This window comes from Staurois parvus, unplaced genomic scaffold (genome assembly GCF_062004578.1).
Source record: "Staurois parvus isolate SC_StPar_1 unplaced genomic scaffold, SC_StPar_1.0 ptg000237l, whole genome shotgun sequence".
In the NCBI taxonomy this organism is placed as follows: Eukaryota; Metazoa; Chordata; class Amphibia; order Anura; family Ranidae; genus Staurois; species Staurois parvus.
This window is the reverse complement of record NW_028318033.1, coordinates 5,839,960-5,861,488: the sequence shown is the minus strand read 5'-3', so window position 1 is coordinate 5,861,488 and position 21,529 is coordinate 5,839,960. Positions and strand designations below refer to the sequence as shown.

At 43.6% G+C, this 21,529-nt stretch overlaps 1 protein-coding gene across 1 annotated transcript in view; it reads left to right on the top strand.

Annotated features, from left to right (window-relative positions):
• LOC149460037 (putative N-acetylated-alpha-linked acidic dipeptidase) overlaps positions 1–19,236 on the top strand; it is a 188,679-nt gene extending 169,443 nt beyond the window's left edge. The window contains exons 17-18 of the mRNA XM_089680257.1: positions 330–422; positions 18,685–19,236. Coding sequence (XP_089536383.1) covers positions 330–422; positions 18,685–18,913 — 322 coding nt within the window. The 3' untranslated portion in view covers positions 18,914–19,236. The remainder of the gene's footprint in view (positions 1–329; positions 423–18,684) is intronic.
• The last annotated feature ends 2,293 nt before the right edge of the window (positions 19,237–21,529 follow it).

Here is a 21,529-nt window from a genome sequence, read left to right as displayed (position 1 = left end):
GGATCCACACATTTTCCAATTGAGTCCAATTAGTAAAATGTGAAAGTCTTGGGTGAAGGTTGTGTGCATCTTGGATGAAAAAAATGATCGATAAACCCCCAGTTAAAGATTAATTCGACCTGAATAGGTATCCACATTTACCCTTTTACAACTACACTGTTTAAGCTCCAATCTGATATGTCTGGGCACAATACCTCTCAATGTTAAGTACTTTCAACATTTCTCTTGTTGAATTCCCACCAATAAATGAATCGTATTATAAAATGAATACATTTTTAACCAGATATGAATCTATAAATGAATATTTTATGTTTTCTTTTGATTTCAAGTCCACTGGAGGTGAGAAAAATTAACGATCAACTAATGGAAATAGAAAGAGCATTTATTGATCCTTTTGGAGTGGGCGGAAGCTTAAACTACAGGTAATTTGGTGTGCCCAATGTTTTAAAAGTATTTATAAAAATATGCAGCATGCAGATATGAATATATTATGATATAAAATTATTCAATATGTACAGAGATTCTGTGGTTCGCTGTAAGATTCAGGTGACTGGATAGTTACACAATTTATAGCTCCATATTTCTGGTTAAACTATAGTGCATTTTATCAGTGTGATTTGTGCTAATCACAGTAAGTGGGGCAAGAGAACATATTGCTCTTCTAGGCTCCCAAAAGCTTTAAAAAACAGCTGTCAAATGTTTCTCAACAGAAAAAGATATTAAAGTAAGCAATACTTCTAAATCACACACGTGTGTGTGTGTGTGTGTGTGTGTGTGTGTGTGTGTGTGTGTGTGTGTGTGTGTGTGTGTGTGTGTGTGTGTGTGTGTGTGTGTGTGTGTGTGTGTGTGTGTGTGTGTGTGTGTGTGTGTGTGTGTGTGTGTGTGTGTGTGTGTGTGTGTGTGTGTGTGTGTGTGTGTGTGTGTGTGTACCAGATAACTTTGCAAATGTACCCCTATCCTTCTTATGCCTGTTCTACTGTCATCACAGGCCCAGGAAATTGAAATATTGCATTACAGTTTTCTGCACTCTAACTGTTGACCAAGACTGAGAGCAATGAAACTGCGGCACATACCTGTTTTATTTCATGCGTCCAGTGCCAGGAGACATAAATGATTCATGAAGCCATGTACTAAAAGCAGATGTCAACCTGTAGGAAGGAGGAAGTTCCTGTAGAAGTTTAGTTAAGTCTTTTTTTATGATCAACAAATACTGACCTTCCCACTTGGAAGCATGCTTTTATTTAATGGGCACCTTTGCTGACCACACAATGGTCCCATTTTGAGGCCTCAACCTCTTTACCCTTGTTCACTGGATCAAATCATAGCCTATCACAGTGCGGAAAACCCCAAAGAGTATTGAGGATGACCACCCACACTCTGCATGGAAACGGTCATATCCTCCAGATATTCTAAAATAGGTTGCCTAGCCCTAGTATAGGTATCCAGCAACCTTATGAATATGAGTATATGCTTACTACAGTTTTTGGCATACTTTTCATACACATTTACTAAATACTCCTCTGAAAGGTGACTGTATTCATTGACCAATGTATAATCAGGACCATTTTCCTGTGGGAGTATTGTATTAGTATTAGAAATGTATTAGTAATGGCAATAATGGTTAAATAGTAATAACTTTTAACCTATTCCTGTCTAGCCCATGGACATAAGCCGCTGGATGGGAGCAGTGCCGATGCGGTTGGATGTTCCCTGAGAGTGCGCAGCGGCATGATCTGTGCGATCTGTGTCAGATCAACATGGATCAGTGTACCGGGCCGCTGTGGGCAACCCCAGTACCATGTGATTGCTGATTGGCCAATCAGCAATCACATGCACAGTAGTATACAAGATGTAATTTCCTTGCATCATTGTTTACTACAGTGAGCTCTGTGATCACATGGTACAAGGCCATTCACAGCATTCGCAGCAGCCTTGTACCATGTGATAAGCTGTGACCAGTCACAGCTCTCACAGTATTTCTCAGTGGCTGCAGGAACGCAGCCAGAGAAAGTGAGAAATGATTGCTATTACAGCCAGCATGGCTGCAAAGCAATCAGTGTAAAAGAAAAAAAAAAGTAGTATGCTGTTGCTATATTGACACTGTACTACTTCAGTAAAAGCATATAAAATACAATTTCCAAAAACTATTTTTCTATATACTGATTCAGGTTTTTTTTTACCAAAAGTGTAGCAGAACACATTTTTAGCCTAGATTTATGAAGAAATATTATTTATTTGCAAAATTTTATATAAAAGTGCATTTATTTATTTTTTAAATTTTTGGTCCTTTTTTAATTTATGTATCAAAATATAAAAAACCCAGTGGTACTCAAATACCACCAAAAGAAAACTCTATCTGTACCCAAATGAAATTTGTATCATTTTTTTGAGACTGTGTCACATGGCTAAGTAATTGGTATTCAGAGAGTGAGAGTGGGAAAAGCTGAAAATTGTAATGGACTGGAAGGGGGTGAAAGTGTCCAGATTTGAAGTAGTTAATAAAACTGTTGACAAGGAGGTAGTAACAGATGACTAATGCCGACCTACAGGTTTTCACCTCTTTATTGTCTCTGCTGAGTTAGGGCTCATTCACACTTGCTTTGGTTTCTGTAGAGGGATCTACATTTGGATTGCTCTACATAGGACATTTGACGGGTGGCAAGAAGGCATTGTATCACCTCCTCACTGCCTGTTTTAACCCCTTGAACCCTACACTAGCAAGCCACAACTGTATGCATTGCACACAGTTGTAGGTAGCTTGCAGAGCAGCCCCATACACTTGAATGGGTAGTGCTTAGATGGTACTACACTCACTGAAAGCATTAGCTGCCTCTGCAAATAAGATTTGAGGTGGTAAAAATGTGTTTCAACTATGGGGTTTTATCGCTTGTGTGAATGAGCCTTTAGTAGTAAAAAAAGAGAAAAAAAAGTAGGCCTGGTTCATATCTATGCAGGTGGTAGGGGGTGCGGGAATCACAGCAATTCCTGCAACTGCCCACAGTTAAACTGAAAATCACAAAAGTACCATGGGATTTCCTGGCCGCTACAGTTTTAGAATGGTGCAGGAACATTTCATGGGCAAAATGCAGGCACTGAAGCCCATTCAAATTAATGGACTGCCATGCCCACACAAACGCAGGCTGCAAACCCACATAGATGTGAACCAGGTCTGATTAACCACTAACTTTGAGTAAGGTCAGTGTTCACTATAAGAGAGCGCCCAATCTGATCAAGCTAGGTGCCACCTCCCAAATTACAATGAATGGAAACAGAGAAGCAAATGAAAGGGACTTTAACGGCAACCACAAAAAACACTACTGATTTAAAAAAATAGAACATTTATTACAAAAATATATATTTTAAAACACCATACATACAAGTACAAAAATCTGGTCCATACGAAAATCTATACAACCACCATGAGGCACATGAGTACAATATTTCATATGACAATCCCAACGCATTTTAGTTCTTGATATGAATCTTTAGAGGGTAATGTCAGGGTAGTTAGATTAGACCAATATTAGAAAATATGAATCTTTAGGGGGTAGTGTCAGGGTAGTTAGATTAGACCAATATTAAAAAATTGAAACAATTAATCAGGGGGTAAAAATTCAATGCCAACTAAACAAGGCTCAAGGTGCTGGAGTGCAAGGGAAGTCTTAAAGGGCTCTTTAGATGTGGGGAGGGGTACCGCTTGATATAGATGTGCAGCTGAATTAGTCCACAGACCATTGAACCCAGTAATGAGGGCAATAAGCACATTTTCAGAAATTCGATGGATCACAAAAAAGCTTAGATTAAATACTCCCCACCCACTAATAAGCCAGAGTGAGGAGTTACAGTCCCGTGGCCAGCAAATACAGAAGGTCAGTGTTCTTGCTTTGTTCCATGGCCATTATTTGCACTTTTGATTAGCTAGATTAACAGTTGAAATACACATTTGAACTGTTTTAGCTGAAAAGTATTTGTAATTCTGTTTAATCCATCCTGTTGGTCAGATTCCCTTACCACACTGTATAATCAGATTGGCTTGTAAACTGCACTTGCTGGCTTTTTAGACGATGAAGGAGCCTCATCACTCTGCTGACCCTGTTGCTTCCCCGGTTAGGTGTCCAAACAGCTTCCACTAGCTCCCAGTGCCTGGAAAAATGTTAAATTCGCAGCACTGTGTAGGAGGGTGCAGTGTGGTGCAGTGGCAGTATTGACACTGAGCCCGGTTTCAGATAATGCAAACCTGTATTGCAGAAAATGCTCAACTACAAACAAATCCCAGAGGGAGAGCACTGCTTAGGGTAACACTCACAGTTTAATTCTTGGCAGAGAGGCAGCTGGTAAAGATGCATCAACAGCATCTGTCTTCAGAGGGTGAAATGTGGTCTGGCTGGTCCGGTCCCAAAGGGGAGGCTTTTGTAGCAGGATTGCGTGTACCTAGCCAGTCCCTGCTCATCAGGAACCTTTCCTTGCTGCTAATACTTTCCCTCACAGACGGGTGTTCTTTCCCTACTCTACCCACTACGCGAAAGCTCTCCAAAACCTAGGGCAGGGACTTATAAAGCTTCTGCTGACCCAAGATAGCTGTCAAGGGTCACCTGGATGCAGCACATCCAACCAGAATGCTGCCTTCAGGGACCAGGAAGCCATAGAGAAACTGGATTTCTAATGTCTTCCTCTCCAGGCTGTAGTACCACTCGGGTTGAGCGGCACCTACAGTGAAGACAACAGACTGCATCTGCCTACAACTGTGTAATGCAACAGAGTCAGATTGGTTTACACAGTGAAAAACCTTAGACTCTCCATCTGATTTTGGCTGTGCCAGGGATTGGAATGCAACTGCACCATAATCCATATGTGTTCAAGTTAATTGTGGTAATGTGTGGCAAATATCTTTTTTTTTATTGCGTGTTACCTTAATGTATCAGTGTAAATAGGCCCTTAGAATATGAAGACTCTCTGGGGTTTGGGATCCTCTTTTAACCACATATTCAGTTTTAGAAAGCACAGGAATTTGACACGGCTAATCAATGTGCTTTGTCTTATATATGTTCCCGCTGTAATAAATTTTACATTGTTATTTTGTCATACTTTGTATTATGTATGTATTTTTATCTGTCAATCTTGCTGAAGGCCCATCATTATTAAGTAATACAGGTTTTCATTTACCCATCAAGCCTTTCATGCTAGCTAAATAGCATAGCTGTTTTCATTGCTTCTATTGTATTTATCCTAATCTTTATCTATTTTTACCCAGTAGTGTTTTCTCCTGTGCAGAAAACAAGAATCGTTATTAGTAATCTTAGTTGCATGGCACTCCAGTCTTTCTATTATGCTCTAACTGCACCATGGAGGATCTTTCTGTGCCATGAGACAAATATATCCTCTGTCTCCGACAATGTAATTGTTACCAATTATACAGACTGAATAAATGACAACAACAAAAAGGCAGACTACAGAGAAAAAAGGAACATTGTTTACAGGATCTAAAGAAATGTGTATGGTTGAAATTACCTTGGTAATCCTCACCAACATGAAGGAAAAAGAGGATAATGAAACCGAAAATGCTTGTTTTTTCCAATAGTCAAGGCTCTGAATACATTCAATTGTAGTGAACAGATTTGTCTCATTCCCCAGCTGCCAAGCCTGATTGTATTGACCCTGAAGGGTTTTTCTGCCACAGAGAATCTTTATTACTTGTTTGAGAAATTGATCTGTAGGAGATCCAAACAATTATTTTGGAGAGAAGTAGCAAATTTGAATATACAATATATTGGACAGTGTGGTTGTGTTACTAAAGGAGTAGACTAGGTTCACTGGAATTTTCGCTAAGCTTAGCGAAAAAGGTGAAGCTTTGTTGGCTTTTTCCATCCAATTATGTGCAAGCAAAAATCCAGCTTTTATTTTTCTTTCGTGTAATTGGCTTCACTTTGGAAAGTGATAATGCTCTACTTCTTTACTCTACCTCAGTGGTCTCCAAACTATAGCCCTTTGCTTGCCTTATCTGTCCCCCAGGGCACTATTCCTCCTACTGATATGAGGTACTGTTCCCTCTACTGACATCAATGATGAGGCACCATTCCTTCCCCAACCCCAACATTGGGCATATGTCCTCCCACTGACAGTAATGATGGAGTCCTTTTCCTTTCAGTGATGCCAATGATTGGGCATAATTCCTTTGATTCATATAAACGATGGAACACTATTCTTCCCCTGTCTCTATTTCTCCCACTGATACCAACAATGGGGAACTATTTTTTACACTGACATCAGTGATGGGACACTATTCATCCCACTGGCACCAACAATAGGGCACTATTCCTTCTTCTGACACACAGCACTATTTAATTTTTTTAATTCCCACTGACCACCAAGCCTGAGGCATTGTTTACTTCAAATGACCCTGGGACATTTTCTACTTCCACTGGCCACAGTCCTGCCCCCCAGAGTTTGAAGAACTGTAAACTGGACCTTTGTTTATAAAGTTTGTAAACCCCTGCTCTACCCTATGGATGTACACTGGTTCAATGACTGGACAACAAAATTGTAAACTGATCATATTTACTTTGTACGTATAGGCTACAGCAGGGGCGGACTGACAACTCATGGGGCCCCCGGGCAATAGGGGATCATGGAGCCCCTGTGTCCTTGCCAAAACTCAAAAAAGCCTATGAAAAAGGTACCAGGGGCATCTCATGGGGCCCCCTACTGACCCCGGGCCCTCGGGCAGTGCCCGAGTTTCCAAATGGTCAGTCCACCCCTGGGCTACAGTGTACATAGTGAATTATTCATCAATAATGCTGAACTTCCTTTTCCACCAAACTTCCCTCTCCTCATAGGAAGCCAAAATGCAAAACATTTCTTCAGTTTCTTACTTCTGGATTTCTTGGATACACAGAATATAACTGGATACTAACATTTATACATAACGTTGATCTAGGGAATATCTGATTGCCTCTCAGGAAGGAATTGTTTTCCCAGCAGGAGCAAATTGGATCATGCTTTGCTGGGTATTTTTTTGCCTTTCTCTGGATCAACTCTGGGCATAGGACTATAACTTTTTTTTTTGGTTAATCTGGACGAACTTTTGTCTTTTTTCAGCCAGACTAACTATGTAACTTCTATAGCAGGAAAATGGCATTTTTATTTCCCATGACATTACCGAATTTTTATCAAGCCCTTACAAATATCCAGTTGCTGATATGAGTTTGAGGTGCCAACGTTGCAACCTATGGAAGTACATGGGAGCAGAAAGACTGGGGTGATCCACAGACTACAGGCAGCACTAACCTAAAGATATCAGTCCTTAAAAAAATCCAAAGGCATGGTAACAGACCTTAAGAAAAGGGAGCAGCTGCATCTGCTTGCTATTATCAAAAGCCACTGTCCTGAAGCTCTTATGTGGACTTAACTGAGGCAGTCCACAGAATATGCTGCAAGAAAATGAAAACTGACATTTAGATCATATTAGGATAGTAGTTTGCAATTACGAATATATTTGTGCTAACTGGAGGTCAGCTGTAAAAGATAGGTTCATCTTTGGATTTTTAGGGTGGAATTTGTAACATGTTCCAGCATCTGCACCTTCTCCCCTTGATCCCCACCTCCCTGTGACAGCAAGTGCTGCTGTGCAGGGCTCTGCCCACAGGGCTGCTCATTCATTCACAGTTTCCTGTGAATAAGTAGACAAGTACCGTCATCCATTGCGGCTGATGGCTCGAGGTTCTCAATGACCTGTGAGGGCACTGATGAGAATTCTCTAAAGTAACTGCCTTCCCGTATGAGGTATGGGCAGACAGGTACCCTGAGAGTCTGCAGGAGCCTGACATTGCACTTGTGATCTGCTGAATGCGGGTGCAATGCTCTGCAGGCTCCTTAGAAAAAAAGTTAAAAATGCACATTTTATACCTGCAAAAATTATAATTTTGTTTTTCAAAAGGGGAACTTAGCCTTTAATAAAAGTGGCTTTCTATTCAGTATAAACATCAACACTGAACGATATTAAGTGGCATGCCTAAAATAAAAAAAAAATCCCTAATTTTCCTGGGTCTGTTAGAGATTTTACATATGCATCTCATAAACTGCATGAAGCGAATACTGATATCGTAACCACTTGTCTACTAAGGGAATTAGAAAAAATGGGAAGTGGTTAAAGGACATAAAAAAAAAACAATAAAAGTAAAAAAGCCATAGTGCATGCTATTCTGGAGGAATCACAGCACATGTGCGTATATTCCCACTGTGGCCACAGTTTATTCACTGCTGCCTCTGAACAACTTGCACATACAATACTTATTTTTGCTATGACAGCACCTCATATGGTTTTTTTAGACCTGCTGTTTTGCTTGACACCTGTGCCTTTCATTTTTTGTCAAGCTGTTTACATCAGTGTTTATTTATTGTTAGGTGTAATGTTAATACAAAACAAGTGCAGTATATAGGAACAAAAGGCAGAAAAGAAAAATTATACATTCAATGTGCACTGCAGACTAAGACCACATCAAGCACAATAAACATCAGTGTACAATATACTAGCCAGGTTCAGAAATCATGTTTGGTATGCATGCATCCACACATTCATGCAAATCCACAGTGCAAGGGTAGTATAGTGATTGAACTGCTCATCCTTATATCTCTTTATGTCAGGCCCAGTGTATACTTTCTATTGTATTACTAAACTCATTTACAGCACAGACCATATCAGATAAAAGGAGGCAAAAATAAATCATTTGTATGAGTGTTTTTGTTGCTGACTGTGTCCCTTTCACTTTGGTTCCCTTCACAATGACAACTGCCTTGGCAGGCAGAAATACAAGTCTGGATGGAACTGAAACAGAGTTCTGCACAACCCCTTAATTGGGGTAGGTGTACAACTTAAAAGTCCAGTGATAAAAATCCAGCACACCATGTAGATCCAAATGGAAGGTTTATGGAAGTCCCATATCAGCAGAAAACTTGATCTACAACTGATGTACTGGTTCTTTCTTATCACTAGCAATACAAACCTAACATAGGTGCTAATCCTGCTCCACTATCCAAAATGGAAAAAAAAGGCATTTGGCTGCAGGTATACATTAATATGAGCATGGAATTTCCTCGCACCATCATATCCATTACAACAATTTCACAGAAATATTTAAATAGTTACATGTTCAAATTTTCCCACTGAGTAGCAATTGTTCTTTCCATCAGTATGTATTTTGGCAGCTGATCTACTTTCATGGTGTTGCTATTTCTTTAACGGTAGAAGGTCTGACCTCTCACTGTTTGTACTCTGCAGCTATTACTGAAAAAGCTTTTAATTATTTCTAATAACAATTCTAGGATGTGTCTAGGTCTCCATGTGCCTGTGATGTGCAGCATGGAAAGTGCGAGTTTCCACACTTCCAGCTTTCCTAGGTGTGACTCATGATAACTGGGAAGGAAAAACTCCCCACTATGTTCTCACAGTGACTAGCATGCTTTATTTTTTCAGAACAGCTTCATTTTTACTGTAAATTTGTCTATACCAGCTAATTTTTATGCATTGCTACCCCCGTGGGAGCCGCTGGTAATACTGGATTCTCTGATCGTTTTCTGGCCCTAGCCAGAGCCACATCTTACTGACACAAGGAAACACAAGAATGGCACACACTGACTATTAGAAGATAAGATGAATGTATTGGCACACCAAAATGAAAGGATATCGCCATGAATCAGTATTTCAGTGTCAACACATGAGAAAACATTGCAATACAAATACAAATCAATTAACCCAGGTACCTTTAGGAATAGGCTCAGTGTGTACTGCAGTACTAAGAGTATAAACAGTAGCTCTCTGACTGGGTGATTACAACTCAAGTGACTGTGGATGGCTAACAATAAGAATAGCAGGCTAGTAATTGAGGGCTCTCAGTCTGAAGTCTTGATTGTAAATAATCAAAGAAGTCAGTGTGGATGTAAAATAAGGAAACGATAAGACAGTATGACCTTAAATCAATAAACACCCAGGAATAGAGAAGATTATATTCAAAGGTGTAGAGATAATATAGAGAAATAGGAGACCAAGAGACCGAGATATGGAAAAAGCAACGATATACAGGTCAGTGATCCATATGTAGAAAGTGGCAAGGAGAAATTGGACAGTAATGAGTATGAGATAAATAATTATAGATTGTATATGTATCAAATATATATTAGTACAGGTTCCACCATGAGTGATGTGATGTGAAGGAAGTGTCGTCCTCCATAAATCTTACTGGTTTTAAACGTACTGCACCATCATATCTCTTCGGTCTTCCAATAACATGGGCAAAGCTCGAGGAATCAGTTTTGCTGCTTAGCTGTTCCATATGTGCTGATTGGATCACTATTGGTTGCTGTTCCTCTACTGGGATATCCTGCAGATCATCGCTCCCAGGGCAAAATGCTATCATGCTGGTTTATAATTTAAACAGCATATAGCTTTGGTGAGTGTATTCATTTCATCTGGTGTCGGATTCACACATGGGTGTTTGTTTCAAGATTGACATTAAGTTGATATTGGATTATCACTAGAGATGAGCGAATTATTCAAAAATTTGATTCGGCTGATTCGCCGAATTCGCGGAATAAATTCGATACGAGGCGAATATATTCGCTGCGAATTTAACGTATAAAAAGGGTGTTTCTAGGCTTCAGAGAGCCTTTATATTAGTGCAGAACACTGTACCTTTAATTTAAATGCCCTTGGAGTCTGCTGGGGAAGAGAAATAATACTGTCAGTCAGTATGACATGCAGATGAGTGCCGTCGATCTTAGAATCACCGCACACTTCACTCATTTGGGCAGTCACGGGGCCAAAACCAGAGTGTGGAGCCACAGTGTGGCGGTGGAGGCAGCAGCAATGGGAGGCCATACAGCACCCTATGACAAAATGGAACCCACCAGCAGTGTGAGGAGACCTGAAAGTGGCACATGGCAGAGTGTGGCGATGGAGACAGCAGCATTGGGAGGCCGTACAGGGACCCATGACACACTCTGGACCTGGCAGCAGCATGAGGAGGCGGTACAGGGGCCCATGACAGATTATGGGCCTGGCAGCAGCATGAGGAGTCGGTACGGGGGCCCAAGGCAGATTACGGGCCTGGCAGCAGCAATGGGAGGCCATACAGCACCCTATGACAAAATGGAACCCACCAGCAGTGTGAGGAGACCTGAAACTGGAACATGGCAGAGTGTGGCGATGGAGACAGCAGCAATGGGAGGCCGTACAGGGACCCATGACACTCTCTGGACCTGGCAGCAGCATGAGGAGGCAGTACAGGGGCCCATGACAGATTACGGGCCTGGCAGCAGCATGAGGAGTCGGAACGGGGGCCCATGGCAGATTACGGGCCTGGCAGCAGCAATGGGAGGCCATACAGCACCCTGTGACAAAATGGAACCCACCAGCAGTGTGAGGAGACCTGAAAGTGGCACATGGCAGAGTGTGGCGATGGAGACAGCAGCAATGGGAGGCCGTACAGGGACCCATGACACACTCTGGACCTGGCAGCAGCATGAGGAGGCGGTACAGGGGCCCATGACAGATTACGGGCCTGGCAGCAGCATGAGGAGTCGGTACGGGGGCCCATGGCAGATTACGGGCCTGGCAGCAGCAATGGGAGGCCATACAGCACCCTATGACAAAATGGAACCCACCAGCAGTGTGAGGAGACCTGAAAGTGGCACATGGCAGAGTGTGGCGATGGAGACAGCAGCAATGGGAGGCCGTACAGGGACCCATGACACACTCTGGACCTGGCAGGAGCATGAGGAGGCGGTACAGGGGCCCATGACAGATTACGGGCCTGGCAGCAGCATGAGGAGTCGGTACGGGGGCCCATGGCAGATTACGGGCCTGGCAGCAGCATTGGGAGGCCATACAGCACCCTATGACAAAATGGAACCCACCAGCAGTGTGAGGAGACCTGAAAGTGGCACATGACAGAGTGTGGCGATGGAGACAGCAGCAATGGGAGGCCGTACAGGGACCCATGACACACTCTGGACCTGGCAGCAGCATGAGGAGGCGGTACAGGGGCCCATGACAGATTACGGGCCTGGCAGCAGCATGAGGAGTCGGTACGGGGGCCCATGGCAGATTACGGGCCTGGCAGCAGCAATGGGAGTCCATACAGCACCCTATGACAAAATGGAACCCACCAGCAGTGTGAGGAGACCTGAAAGTGGCACATGGCAGAGTGTGGCGATGGAGACAGCAGCAATGGGAGGCCGTACAGGGACCCATGACACACTCTGGACCTGGCAGCAGCATGAGGAGGCGGTACAGGGGCCCATGACAGATTACGGGCCTGGCAGCAGCATGAGGAGTTGGTACGGGGGCCCATGGCAGATTACGGGCCTGGCAGCAGCAATGGGAGGCCATACAGCACCCTATGACAAAATGGAACCCACCAGCAGTGTGAGGCGGTACAGGGGCCCATGGCAGAGTGGCGAAGCGTAAGCAGCTTAAATTGAAGGCCATACAGAGGCCTATGTTAAAAATAATAACATGTTTGGGGCATGATTCATGGCGGATTTAGACAGTTGTGTCAGGAACTGGTGGTTTGAAATCCAGACTAATCCACGCCTGATTCATTTTCACAAACGTGAGTCTCTCCACACTTTGGGTGGACAGTCGTGTCCTCCGCGGAGTTACAATACCTCCTGCCGCACTAAACACGCGCTCCGATGCCACGCTACTGGCCGGGCATGACAGCCTTTCAAGGGCAAATTCAGCTAGTTGGGGCCAAAGGTCAAGTTTCGTTGCCCAGTAGTCAAGGGGATTGTCTACCTCGGTTGGCAGGGTGCTGTCCAAGTAGGCCCGAGCCTGTTGTTTGAGGTCCTGCTCCAGGTCCACCTGATGCTGCTGCTGCTGCGGCTGGTTAGTAGTTTCCTCACTGCGCTGGTGAAGAAAGCTACTCATCATCGACTGCAGACTGAGGCAGCCGCTGCTGGTGGAGCTGCCACTGCTCCTACCACCCCACCCCTCCCCTGCTGCCATGGCAGCGGAACGCGAGCGCACAGGGCCCACAGTGTCTGAGGATGGACGTTGGCGCAGAAAGGCAGAGACCAACTGACTACATAGGTGGTTTTTATAGTACTTTATTTTGGCCTCCCTCTCAGCAGGTGTGAAAAAGGCCACCATTTTTGAACGGTAGCGAGGGTCCAACAAGGTGGACAGCCAAAAGTCATCCCTCTGTCTGATGGTTATTATTCGGCTGTCGCTACGCAAGCAACCGAGCATGCTATGGGCCATTTGTGCCAAGGAATGCGAGGGACTCCCTGCCTCCATCTCCACAGCATACTGCCACGGTGCGTCTGGGTCCTCTGTCTCCTCCTCCTCCTCTACCAGATGCTCCTGCTCCTCCACTCCTGTCCGCTGAGTGGAAAAACCACCCATTTCACTCAATAATTCCTGAGCACCAATGTCCTCCTCTACCTCCTCCTCTTCTTCCTGTCCTGCCCCCACAGGGGTCATGTGGCGTTGAGATCTGTACGCCACGTCTACCGCACCCTGACCAGCCATTGTTAACAGCATTTGTTCCAGGACGTGCAACAGAGGAATGATGTCGTTCATCCCATAGTCCTGCCGACTCACGAATAGCGTGGCCTCCTCAAAGGGCCTGAGCAAGCGGCAGGTGTCACGCATGAGCTGCCAATGGCTGACATCTAAGTTACACAGGGGAGTACCTTTATCCGCTTGTAACATCAGGAAATTGGTGATGGCCTTTCGCTGTTCGTAAAGGCGGTCTAACATATGTAGGGTTGAATTCCACCTTGTTGCAACGTCGCAGATCAGGCGATGCTGTGGAATTCCGTTCTGCCGCTGCAGCTCAAGGAGGGTGTGCTTTGCGGTGTAGGAATGGCTGAAATGCATGCAAAGTTTACGTGACATTTTAAGGATGTCTTGCAGTGGGATGGTGGATTTTAGGAACCGCTTGACAACCAGATTGAACACGTGAGCCATGCATGGCACATGGCACAACCTTCCTTGACGCAGAGCAGACACCATGTTCTTTCCGTTGTCGGTCAACATGGTTCCGATTTTCAGTTTGCGCGGAGACAGCCATCTGTCGATTTCTCTGTTCATTACACTGAGAAGTTCCTCCCCTGTGTGACTACGTTCGCCAAGGCATACCAGGTGCAGCACAGCGTGACACCGTTGCGCCCTGCACATATGATATGCCGGTCGGGTAATGGGACTTGGCACGGGGGTGGCGGCTGAGGACACGGCGGAAGAAGAGGTGGTAGAGGCGGACATCTTTGCTGGACCAAGGACGTGCAAACGTGGAGGCAAAAGCGGCGTGACCTGTCCAAGTTGCTGGTGCGGCTGTGCCGGCACCACGTTCACCCAGTGGGCCGTAAATGACATGTACTGTCCCTGACCGTAGTTACAGCTCCACACGTCGGCGCTGCCGTGCACTTTGGCAGAGACCGACATGCTCAAAGACTGGCCCACCATCTCTTCTACATGTGAATGCAGGGCTGGCACTGCCTTTTTGGCGAAGAAATGCCGGCTTGGCACTCTCCACCGCGGCTCGGCACAAGCCATCATTTCTCGGAAAGGTGCTGAGTCCACCACTTGGAAAGGGAGGGACTGCAGCACCAGCAACTTGGACAGGAGGACGTTCAGCTTCTGCACCGTCGGGTGCGTGCTCGCAAACTGTTGTCTCTTGGAAACGGATTCCAAGAAAGACTGCTGACGGAATCCGTGAAGAGGAGTAGCAGGAGAAGGAGCATCTGAACGAGCGGAAGATGCCAACGAGCGACAACTCCCCTCAGCAGAGGTGTTGGAGCCTTGACTGGCTGATAGAGGGCGATTGACGTCGGGTGACGGAGCAAGTAACGGAGCGGGTGATGGAGCGGGGGCTGGGGCAGGCAGAACCTCCGTATCTTTATCACGGTTTTCCCAGGCCACCGAATGGCGACGCTGCATATGCTGACGCAACGCTGTAGTCCCAACATGGGCCCCCTGGCCACGCTTGACTTTCTGGCCACATAGTCGACATACGGCTACGTTTACTTCCTCGGGCGGCTTGACGAAAAATTGCCACACCGCCGAGTAGGAAACTTTGCCCCCGCTTCTCCTCACTGGCTGACTGCTACTTCCTCCGTGCACACCGGCACCACTACTGGCCGTGGTGGTAGGCTGCAGTGGAGCTGGTGCTCTACTCCGTGGCCGTTTGGCTCCACTGACACTGCTGCGACCCTGCTGCCTCCTGGGCAACCCACCGACTGTTTTGCTCGCTGCCAAGCTGGCACCCTCTTCTCCTGATGATGCGGAAGCAATAGCCTGATGACGACGAGGCTGCCAAGTGCGATCAGCCTCATCATCATCAATTAGGGTCTCCGCGTCACTACTAGCCCCCTCGGCTGCGTGTGGGTCAGGAGACAGACCTGTCTCTAGACCGGCTACCGAGCCACTCTCCTCGCCAGTACTTCTTCGCCTGGCTGCTGAAGAGGCGGATGTCTCCCCCCGTTCCTGACCGCCCTCTGTTAGCTCTTCCTCACTGTACAGTGGGGCTGAGCCCACAGCATGCGATACTTCGCTTGGTGAGGGAACACCAAAGGACAGGGGCAGGTCGAGGACACGTGATTTCAGTGGGCTTGCTCCCGGGCCATGCCAACTAACGGTTGTGTCTGACCTACCCACCGACCGTTGGCTGTAGGTGTCAGAGGTGACCTGGGAAGAGGAAGACGACCGAGTCAACCAATCGATGACGGCAGGGTTGTCGGTGGAGACACGACCGCTGGATGACACCGGGAGCACTGGCCTCTGGCTGCGACTAGTGCTGCCTCGACCCCTTCCTCTGCTGCCACGTCTGCTCGCTCCTGAAATATTGCCTCCTCTGCCACTCCTCTGCGTGTTGTCTGACATACTCTTTAATTCAATAGTGGTTGTGAAGCAGAAAGTAACGATTCTGTGTCCCTGAGTAACGATTCTGTGTCCCCGAGTAACGATTCTGTGTCCCCGAGTAACGATTCTGTGTCCCCGAGTAACGATTCTGTGTCCCCCGAGTAACGATTCTGTGTCCCCGAGTAACGATTCTGTGGCCCTAAAGTCTCTGTGGCCCTAACTCTGTCCCTAATACAGACAGGTCTGTCTCTCTTGAATGACCGGAGGCTAATGGAGAATTCTAAGATGGCCGCGATTTATAGCTCCACCATTACACAGTGCTGGCTGGCTGGCTGCTGATTGGCTAATGCGATCACATGTCATGAATGAATGCATTATGGGTCAGCGCGCCTTGTCTGCGCGCCTTCCCAGAGATCCCCGCTCCGTCGCCACACATGTCGCCGCCATTTTTGGGAAAATTCGATTCGTGCATCCGAAGTTTGCTAATTTTCGGATTTGGCGCGAATCGAATTTTTCCTAATCTTCGAAACGAATTCCACTTCGTCATGTTCGATTCGCTCATCTCTAATTATCACTGTTTATGGTGGCTGGACTTATGTCTATATTTATGGATTTTATTTGTTATTTCTATTATTTATCCTTGCATTTTTTGTGATTAGCGCACTCTTTATTTATACACAATTTCACCTTTTTTGGTTAGAGGTGCTGCTTATTATTTCATTTTTCTTGTTTTTTTCTGTGGCGCTTCTTATATTTGTTACAAGTTGGCATTTGCCACTGCTGGTTATATAATTACTATCTGAGTTTCCTTCTTCTTTAGTTCTGCTCATCTTGGCTTGATATTCAAACACCAGACCATGAGCTAACAACTTATGGGAAAGGGAGACTTCTGAGACTTGTCACCCCCAAGGTGTTATAGGTGTTCACTGCACTCAAACAGTGGATATACCCCTATAGTGACATGCACAGTCGATATTGTCAAACATGAGTACAGAGAACTAGCCAGGACATGGAGGAGCCTGACACCCCTTCCCAAATAAAGTTTTGTTTTTTTTTTAAATAAAAAGTAATTACAGTAGGTTTTCTATACTGGTGGTGTAGTAAATTGAAGAGCTTGTCCAGATTTCCACATTAATTTGCCTTTCTCAATATGAAGATAAAACTCCCTTCTGGGGTTATTTTTACCTAAATAATATGTGGGTTATATACGTACATTAGAATAAAAGATCAATCACAGATTCAGTCATTTTGACCAATCTTTGCTTAAAATCGATTGCTTAATATACCAAGGATCTATGTTTTCATTTGATTGGATTTTCCATAAGGATTGATCTTTCATTTTTTTTATGAAAGGGATTAAATTGCCTAGCTTCTGGTAAAGATGAATCTTTCATAAGAACAATCATTTAATGAAGAATTACAGTATATGTTACCTGTATGGTCTGCATTTGAACGCATACATGAGAAACCTGCACATAAATATGTTGTACATGATGGACCTATGACAAAAAGAAAATTCATGCAAGCTGACATCTGGCACTGTCTGCACATTTTAAATTCTTTTCTGAAGTGTCATCATTTTTCTTGAAGTTATAATATTATAACATTCAACTGTATGCTTTGATTTTGCATATTAACCAATTCCCTCCAGGCCTATAGACAAATGATGGCCAATCACAGCTAACCACAATAGTAAACACTGAATTAATCAATTTCCTTCAGTAAAAATGGTTTCTTATAACAGTGATATTCACTGGTATAAACAATCATAATATGTAAAAAAAAAAAATGTGATCACTACCCAAAAAGTAGTACAATGTTACTATGCTAACATTATATTGCTTTGGTCACAGGGTGTTAAAAAAAATGTAATAAAACAAATTATAAATTGGAAAAAATTACAAATTTATTTTTTTTTACATACTGTCACCGGTCAGTGTCCCTGATTACTGCCACACCAGTTATATGATGATGATGTACAGCGCTGGTGACAGTATGTAAAAAAAAAAATATAAAAACATTTTTAAAAATTTCTTCCTTTTTCAAAAAATTGTGACAAAAATGACACCTTGCCATGCCTCTTACTAAATAGGTTGGATTGTCTGTTTTCCAAAAAGGGGTCAATTGGGGAATATTTGTACTGTCCTGCATTTTTGGGTCTCAAGAAATGAGATAGGCCATCAGTACATCAGGATTGATGATTTTCAGATATATTCTCTCTCCCTCTCTCTCTACCTCTACCTCTCTACCTCTCCCCCCTCTCTCTCCCTCTCCCCCTCTCTCTCTCCCCCTCTCACTAAATAATAAACACTGATTTTAGTTATTTTCACCACAAAAATGTAGCAGAATACAATTTACACTACATTTATGAAGAAAGATGATTTATTTGCAAAAGTTTTTAACATAAATTAAGAAAGTATTTTTTTCCACATTTTCATTCATTTTTTTTAGTTTATCTAGCAACAAATAAAAAAACTGAGTGGTGATTAAATTCCACCAAATGAAAGCTCTGTTTGTGTGAAAAAAATAAATAATTAGATACAAATTTAATATGGGTACAGTGTTGCATGACTGTGCAATTATCATTCAAAGTGCAACAGTTCTGAAAGCTGAAAATTGGCCTGGGCAGGAAGGGGATGAAAGTGCCCAGTATTGAAGTGGTTAAATAAATAGTACCAATTGTTGTTGTTTTTTTCCAGCAAAGCACAGATAATCCTTCATTTTAGTTAGCATTAGACATACATATTACTTACTGCCTGTTTATTTTATTTTTATGTTGCGTTTTTCTTTTTTGCAAAACATGAATATACTTTATTTCTGCTATGCAGGCACGTGATATATGCCCCAAGTCAGCACAATATGTATGCTGCCTCCAGTTTCCCTGGCCTGGCTGCTGCTATGTTTGATATTGAAAATGATCCAGATCAGGAAAGACGCTGGCAGCAAGTCAAAAAGGAAATTTCTATCATCTCCTTCGCCATATCTTCTGCTGCAAGCACCATGGAAGACCCTGGCAGCATAGGTGGAGGCCACATGAAGGACCGGAGCGTGCTCTGACAAGGAATTCCCATGATATAGACATTAGCCTGCAGTTATAAAATGTTTGCAAATCTATATACTGTATAAAGGGAGAATGTATTTTTATTCCTAGTTTGACCACTGTCTGTGATAATGTCCATGTCTTATATACAGATCTGCTGTACAGTAGACTTCTATTGTTTGGTTTGAGTGATCAATCTGTCTGTTTTATAGTTTATGAGCCTGGTGCCCAAACTGCAGACCGAGGGCAACATGCATCCCTTTTATCCTAGTTGTGCCCCACATTGTATCCCTTTTTAAATTCTGCAAGTACAAAAAAATACTCAATTATCTGACATAAACCCAGTGTGCTCTTACCTTCCTGTTTAAGATGATACCACAGTGCCTTTGTTGCACTGAAATCCAAAAGTGTGTTGTCAGTCCTGCCTGCTGGACAGTAGAAATCCCATCTATCACCTAGACCTCTCTGCCCCACTCCACATACATACTTTGATTGCTTTCCAAGTAAAACAGTGTTGAGTTTGTGATTCCCAAGAGCATGCCTATACACTGCATATAGGCCATTGGGAGATGTAGTTCTGGGGGTCAGGCCAACATCAGTAGGAACCAGGCTTCCAGCAACTGTCCCTGAAAGGATTTTATAAGCTTGGTGATGAGGTCACAGGTAGTAATAAAAGCTTTTCCGGCAGGAATGTGAAAGAAAAAATGATGCAAGGATATGATCTGGGGGGGAGAGGCTGGGAGGTAAATTTGGATAATGCCTGGTCATACTGTATACTTTAATAAATTAGCTGAAAAAGGATTTAAAATGGAATGCACAAAAGCACCATTTACCAAAGAAACACACAACATTTTTCATAACCTGGAAAGCATCATAAACATGCAAAACATATCCACCAGGAGCCAGATATACACAAGCTTTCGCCTAACACCTTGGTGTCTATAAGGGATATTCAATAATGATTCACTGATATTATAATCAGTGTTGTAATCAATATTATATGGTATTGTAATCAATATTGTAATCCTCAACCCATTGTTCCCTGTCAGAATGCAAAGCCAACAGGGCAGCCGTTGCCCCTTCCATAAACCAATGAAAATTTGAAGGTCCATCAACCTGTAGACTCACATCTTGAAAGATGTGGATCCTAATCCTCACAATCCCCACCTATCTCAATTGGTTAATTTTTTAACACAATGAATGAATGCATACATAATATTCAGTAATTTTAAAAGCTATTCTAGACCCCAAAGCTAATATCTAATTTATTGCAAATTACCTTAGATCTGGTAGCTGCATCTGATTTTTTGGAGTTCATTTTCAGGCTTTTGTCCTTTTTCCCTGCCAGTAACACGTTTTCTGTCCCTTCATGGCTTCTCCATCATATCTATGGAAGGAGTCATGGTTGTCACACAAGATAGCCTTTACATGTCTGCTCATGTTTGTTCATCTTCGTTGCATGGTAGTTAATGGAATTAGTAGTTATACCCAGGGCCGGTGCTAGACTATTTTGTGCCCTAGGCAGGATCAGCAACTTGCACCCCTCCCCCCACCAAAAAAAATGTTACAAACAGTTGAAAATATTAAATACAAACAAAACACGAAACTGTTAAATTTCTTTTAATTTGCAAAAATAAGTACCATAAGATGCAACCAACACCAATATTAAAGGCAAAATATATATTAACCAAATATAAATTAACTGTATTAACTAATCAAACAGAGCAATAAAAAAAAGTTTGGGACTGAGTCTGAGAGGAATACTAGAAGGAGCTGCAGCTCAACTGCTACACTGGCCCAAGACACCCGTTATCTTCTTCTGTCCTTTCTTCCTCCCCCTCTGCTGCCCCTCCCCTCAGCTGAAGGATAATTCATGACATGACGGCGTCCCAGACGATCAATCAGCATCCTCTTCCCTCACCCTGACCATTGTCCGCCCCCCTCCTCCTCCTGTCACCTCCATGACCCACCATCCTTCTAGGCTAGGCTCACCTCTGATGGCTCAGTTCAGGCTGTGGCTCTAAGTGAGGACAGGCAGCCTCCCAACACTACACCCCTTCCCTCTCATAAACATTGGGCCCTGATCATCCTATTCACATAGGGTTAACCCTGCAACCAGAACACATCCTTGCCTATTGATTGGCTCCAGCTGTGTAGCAGAAGGCGAAGCCAACACTGCACACGCCCCCTTCAGTCACTAGCCGTCTCCCTGTTATAGCTAGAGCAGTGGTTCTTAACCTTTTTGGAGGTACTGAACCCCACCAGTTTCATATGCGCATTCACCGAACCCTTCTTAATTGGAAAAATAAAATATGATTTTTAAAATTCAAAACATAGGTATATATTTATACATAGGTGCACAAAATGAACAAAACCATTAAGAACAAAGAACAAAACCATTAAAACATGATTTTCACACAAAAACAAAATAATGAATATTTACCGCAAATCAGTGTGACTTCTGCTGTTGTCTTTCAGAGGCCAGTTCAGAAATGCGCGGCATTACCTTGGCAAGTACCACTCTCATGTCATTTTCGCAACAAAGTCTGTTCCTTTTCTTCGTCTTTATGTCCAGCATCCTCGAAATGTCCAGCATCCCCCATATAGTAATTCATCCCCCATATAGTAATTCA